Raw genomic sequence first — 6,000 nt, 5'->3', positions numbered from 1 at the left:
AAAAAATTAAAAGAACAGGGAGATATATGTAAAACCTTGACGCAAGCAGAGTTCCTCCAGGAAACATGCTTGTCAGCCAAAGCACTCGCATATCAAAGCGAATTTCAAGACCCCTTGCCTCAGTTGTGATCATGTGACGTTCGTACTACTCGTATGGCAAGACATCCCTTGTTTATCAAGTTAAAATGTATTAGAAACGTTGGCTCGCTTGCAGAACACTCCCAGAACAAGTTACTGGCAACTCAAGGTTTTACTGTATCTGCACTGGTTAATATGTATCAATAGCTGTATCGCTTAGAGTGCTCACGCGCACGCACACACCCGAGAAGTTTCGCACATTGTTATAAGGTAAACCTCCTCCACCACCACCCCCATCAAGTTCTCTACATTTGGAAGGTTGTTTGGAGTTTCATTGTGGGCGTGGAGGAAGGGGTGGCGAATGACCCAGGGCAGACCGCCAGGCAGGAGCTGCACTGACTGGGATACTCAGAACCAGAACATCCCAGAGATCAGAAGCCTCCCAGAAAGCTTGGCCCTGGCTTTCGGGGACAGGGACAGGGACAGGGACCAGGAGAAATGCCCAAGTGTACGTCTGTCCAGGATCCCAGGCCAGCTGCGGTCTGGGGTCTGGCCCAGGACTGCCGGGGACTGAGCGGCTTAGTGACGGCAGGCCGCGTGCCCTCCGCCACTGGCCTCAGTCACCGCTCCTCCTGCCCAAACCTCACAAAGGAGACAAGAATTGGCTCTTTTTCCATTCAGACTTTATTTACAGCAAAGTACATAGTATGCGGTCATTTTTGTTAACTACTAACAATAAAGGCAGGGCGGGTAGAAAGAAAGGGAGGAAGACCAAGTATCTGAAAGAAAAAAAAAACCCAAAACAAAAAATGCCTACGTCTTTATTTAGCTACTCACCCTGTTCCTGAGGCAGGACCAGCTAGGCACTCGTGACCTCTAACTGCAGCAAGGAAGCTGATCTGAAGGCCAGCCACCTGGAGGCCCAGGAGGGCAGCATGGGGCCCCGAGACCAAAGATCAAAGAGCACTCTGAGCCCCAGACTGACTCCAGGCCTTTTCCCAACCTGCTGTCTCCCTTGTTTCACTGACACCAAGCCTGTTGCCCCCACCCCACCCTGAGACAGGGGAAAGGCAGCGTTAGACCGAAGTCCAGCCAGTCCTTCCCAGAAGCACAGCCCTGCGATCCCAAACCTGCCCTAGGCTACTGACCCCAGCACGGTCCCTTGGTGCTGGAGTCGCTGACAGGCAGGTGGGAGACTCCAGGGCAGAAATATTTCCCTGCAAGAATCTACTAGTTCCCTCCGCGGGCCTTCGGTGCCAGCACAGGTCAGGGGTGCTAAATCGAGGAAGCTGTACCAGGTCAGCAAAGGAGGGGCTCCACAAACCAACTGGGCTCCAGTCCCCGCTGGTTCCCACCTGCTCGGGGAAATACGCAAGCCTTCAGCCTGACCTAGTGACCTCATGAGAGACTGGCAACCCGCCCTAGGCCTGGGGACAAGCGTCCAGTGCCGAGCCCAGAAGGGGCGGGTGGGCAGCATCCGCGGCTGAGACCGGAGCGGGCTGTTGTGGGAACGATTGGTTCTGAAGGGTGAACAGGAGACCCTTCCCTGCACCCGCCCCCTGGCCTGTTCAGGGGCCCACCTCGAGGGCCTACCTTAGGCACTCCAAAGGACACCTGAGGTCCAAACACTTGCATGTTCCTTACACAGACTCCAACCTCTCTGTCCCCACTGGCCTCCGGCTGCCCAAGGAAAAGAAACCCGGGTCAGCACAAGTTCTATTAGCGCGAAAGAGTAGGAGGTCATGCCTTCCCATGACACGAAGCTTGGATGTGTGTTCCCTAAACACTTGGTCTGTGGATAATACCTGGGCAGGGGTGGGGGCAAGAAGCAAGCACCATTGGGCAGCTCTGAAGCCACGGGACTCCCGTGCACACATGACCAACATCATCCCCACCCTGCTTGTCGGTCCCTCCTCCCTGGGCTGCAGACAAGACCCACAGGACTGAGGTCATGGTCTCTGGCCTAATGATCCTATCCCTGACTCACCAGTGGAGAGATCCCAGGGCTCTCAACACACCACGTCCAGGATTTGCCAGATAGAAGGCTCAAGCTCAGACACTCAGTTGACTAAATGCTGGGGTGGCCACACAGGGGCAGACTCCTCCCTTCCTTGCCCCAGTGCCCCCAGCCAAGCCACCAAGAACTGGTGACAGTTTTACCTGGAGGCAAGGCAGGCCTAGCACTGTTTCCCAGCAGAGACACTGGAGGCTTGGTCCCAACACCACAGGTAGATGAGGAAGCAGCTAAGAAAGTCAAGGCTCAGAGATGAGAAGAATCCATCTTCCAAGGCAGTGGGACAGACAGCCAAGGCACTAAATGGTTTGGCACCTGGGAGCTTCAAGTAAAGTTGAATGTGCTACCCACCGGAAGGCCAAGGCTCCCCCAGACAGGAGTGGGCTGCCCCCGGGCACAGAGAGGCCCCATCAAGGCACGAGGCCTTGGGTCCTCAGGATCCTAACCCAGGCCTGCCACCCACGCTTCATGTCAGAACTGTCGAAGGCATGACGAGAAAGAGAATACAGACTCTGAGACATCCAGAACTGGCCTTCAACGTGGGCACCTCGGAGAGCCTTCCCCTGCTCCCTCCAGAGCCTGCTGCGGTCTCCTGGATGACTCAGGGGTGGCAAAGCTCTGCCGGGGAGGAGGTTTGACTCTTTTGAAACAGCAAAACAGCGTTGGAGTCCAATGGAATCCAGAAAGGGGGAATCAAATTGGACGGCGGTTTAAGTCTCGGGGGCAGGGCGGTGTGGTGGGAGAGTGGCTATGTCAGGTTTACCTGAACGGCTCCAACGGGCTAGGACAGCAATGGAGGGAGAGGGTTCCCCAAAACGTTTCGGGCCGTGGCCTCCCAAGCACGGAGAAGGTCGAGGGAGAAATGCAGGCCTCTGACTCATCTGCAGTTAAAAGCTGAGGCTTTAGGACTCTACACTCCTCAGTCTCGGTCTCGCTTAGTCCCCCCCACTTCCTGCCCCCCATCCAGCAAGGATCATCAGGGATCTGTACTTCTCCCAGGGAGGGAGCCCTCAGGAAAGGTGGAACTCTCTACCCAGTAACTATGGCGGCTGTCATGCTGCGAGTGACAATTCCTGCTGGAAAGTGCGTGCTGTCCTCATCCGGCAGCCAAGCCCCGCATCTCGGTGAATAACCCCTGCAGGGCTGTCGCCACCCTGTGAGGGGCCACCAAGCGTCTCTGCCGCTAGCAGAAGCCCTCCTCTGAAGCCCGAACTCAAGAGGCCACCTGTGCTCTGGAATCTGGGAAAAGGCCCAGGGAATCTAACCGTAGACGTCCCCGGGAGGCGGGAGGAACCAGTGTTTCCTCGGACGCTACAGTAGGTACCTTGCTACTCTCTCCTCCTCGTATTTTACCGGGAAATGATCCCATCAAATCCCTGTCAGGGAAGGAGAGAGAGGCGGCGCTGGCTTTCGGAGAGCCTGGGTGGCTAAGGAAGGAGACCCTGAGCTACCAGGCGGCCAGAGGTGGGGCATCGGGCAAGAAGAAAACACAGAAGACTTGTTTCTCTTCAGTGGGCCTCTTCCCTGAGTTTGATTTTTGAGCTGAGGTCTTGCCTAATTTCCACTCAAAAAAAAAAAAAAAAAAGGAGGAGGAGGAGGAAAGAAGAAGGGGGTATCTCTTGTCGACGTGTCGTCACAGAGCTCCTGCTCCGGGAAGGTGGCACCGTGGCAGGGGGACAACCCAAGGCTCCCAAGTCCACTGTCACTGAGTGGCACAGGCACTCAGAGCCACTCGAGCCTCCCACACCGAGGCCTGAGCCTGCCCCGCCTGGATCCATCACAAGGGCATCACAAGGGCAATCCCCACTGGACCAAGACTCCAGCTCGAGCCCCCAGACACTCAAGTACAGGCCCCTCCTGCAGAATACTTACAGCAAACAGCTTTACAGTATTTGTACATTTACACAAAAATAGATCCTTTTATATATATATATGTATTTATAACTGGTTACACGTTGGATTCATAATTAGGCATCACCAGTAGTTGGCACAGTTTATCATTTAAGCTCAGGGTCAAATTCGGTTTCATTGCGCCGCTCCAAAGCACAAAAAGAAACAAAAACAGAAAAAGAAAAACCAAAGGCATGTGACCTCCATGGTGTTTTCTTAAATACAGCAATGTCATAGGAAACCACGTGTACAGATGAACACCGCCTCCTGATCCCTCCTCCTGCCTCTTGAAGATAGGGGCCGGGTCGGGGGGAGACAGGGGTCAATGCGGCCGGCTGCTGGACTCCGAGGACTGCCTCTTGCGTGACGGGATGTAGCCGTTGAGATAGCCATTGGTCTGCCGTTTGGAGAGCCCTCCGTTCAGGATGTCCTGAATGTGCTGCACGATGAGGTTGATGGCCACTGTGGGGCAGAGGGTGGCAGCGTGAGGGACGCAGGGCAGAGAGGAGACAACCCTTCTACCAGGGAACCCACCAGCTCCCCATCCCGAAGAGGCTGAGCCCGCAGAAGGCGCTTTCCTCCAAAGGAAATGCAACACGGGACTCTCTTTTCTCAGCTTTAGAAATAAATTCTACATCTCAAGCAAGTGATGAATGTGTGAGCGTCACCAAAATCGGAATAAGCATCAAGTGCTTTCTGAGACGATGCACAAGGAACAGGACACATCTTGTGCAGTCTTCTCCAGGTGGTACAAAGCGAATGCAATCATGAGGAAACAAACCCAAACCGAGGGCCGTTCTACAAAACCACGGGGCCTTTCTCCTCAGAACTGCCAAAAGAGATTGTCCCCATGTTCACTTTCCAGAATGTGATGGGTGTTCTGCGGCTATGAATGAAAATGCCCTCCTCTTTAAGAAATATACAGTGATGGGGCGCCTGGGTGGCTCAGTTAAGCGTCCGACTTTGGCTCAGGTCATGATCTCACGGTTTGTGGGTTCGAGCCCCACCTCAGGCTCTGAGCCTCACAGCTCAGAGCCTGGAGTCTGCTTCAGATTCTGTGTTTCCTTCTCTCTCTGCCCCTCCCCCACTTGCACTCCGTCGGTCTCTCTCAAAAATAAATGAACATTAAAAATAAATTTTTTTTTTAATTAAAATGTGGAACTTGAGAAACATAACAGAAGACCCTGGGGGAAGGGAAGAGGAAAAAATAGTCTGAAACAGAGAGGGAGGCAAACCATAAGAGACTCTTAAATTACAGTGAACAAACTGAAGGTTGATTGGGGGGGCGGGGGAGGGCAGGTAGTAAGGAAAATGGGTGATGGGCATTGAGGAGGGCACTTGTTGGGATGAGCACTGGGTGTTGTATGTAAGGGATGAATCACGGGAATCTACCCCCAAAACCAAGAGCACACTGTATACACTGTATGTTAGCTAACCTGACAATAAATATTACTAAAAAAAAAAAACCGAAACACTGTGAAAGAGTTATCGCTGTAATGGACTCCCAAATGGCTCAGCAAAAAACAAAAACAAAAACAAAAACAAAACTTTTTAAATGGGGGGAAAATTGAAATTAATGAAAAAGAGAATGAGAAGGCAGTCTTCTTACAGATCAACTGTGCCCCAGCCTGCCTCAGTCCAGAGCTACCCCTACTTCTTAGACCAGTCCAAACCAACAAATAAATGATACCTGGAAAGTCGGTCACTCTAAATTAAATTAAGGGACTGTGTTTTGGCTGAAGGGTGGCCTCAATGGAAGGCCTCTGTCATCAAGTGTCATCCCACTGTCATGGGAGTGACAGCAAGAGACAGTCTCCAGCCCTCTGGTTTCTACCAGAGAAGCACGAGTTCCCATTTGTCACTGTGCACACGCGCGCACACACAGATGCACACACAGATACACACACACACACACACACACACACACACACACACACACACACACACGTATGCAAAGGGGCCTGTTCCCAAGGCCAGGCATGTAGGCAGAAATTTCTTTCTGGCTCCCAATAGCAGAC

General features: G+C 52.9%; 1 protein-coding gene across 2 annotated transcripts in view; it reads right to left on the bottom strand.

Moving 5' to 3' along the window:
* Positions 1 to 739: 739 nt before the first annotated feature.
* Positions 740 to 6,000, bottom strand: part of UCK2 (uridine-cytidine kinase 2) — a 78,298-nt gene continuing 73,037 nt past the window's right edge. For both annotated transcript variants that reach the window (XM_053908951.1, XM_019465706.2), the window contains exon 7: positions 740 to 4,444. In XM_053908951.1, coding sequence (XP_053764926.1) covers positions 4,305 to 4,444 — 140 coding nt within the window. In that variant the 3' untranslated portion in view covers positions 740 to 4,304. The remainder of the gene's footprint in view (positions 4,445 to 6,000) is intronic.

The sequence above is a fragment of the Panthera pardus genome, unplaced genomic scaffold (assembly GCF_024362965.1).
Source record: "Panthera pardus isolate Hobbes unplaced genomic scaffold, ASM2436296v1 HiC_scaffold_21, whole genome shotgun sequence".
Lineage (NCBI taxonomy): Eukaryota > Metazoa > Chordata > Mammalia > Carnivora > Felidae > Panthera > Panthera pardus.
Note: the sequence above shows the minus strand (reverse complement) of the source record. Positions and strands in the feature narration are given on the sequence as shown.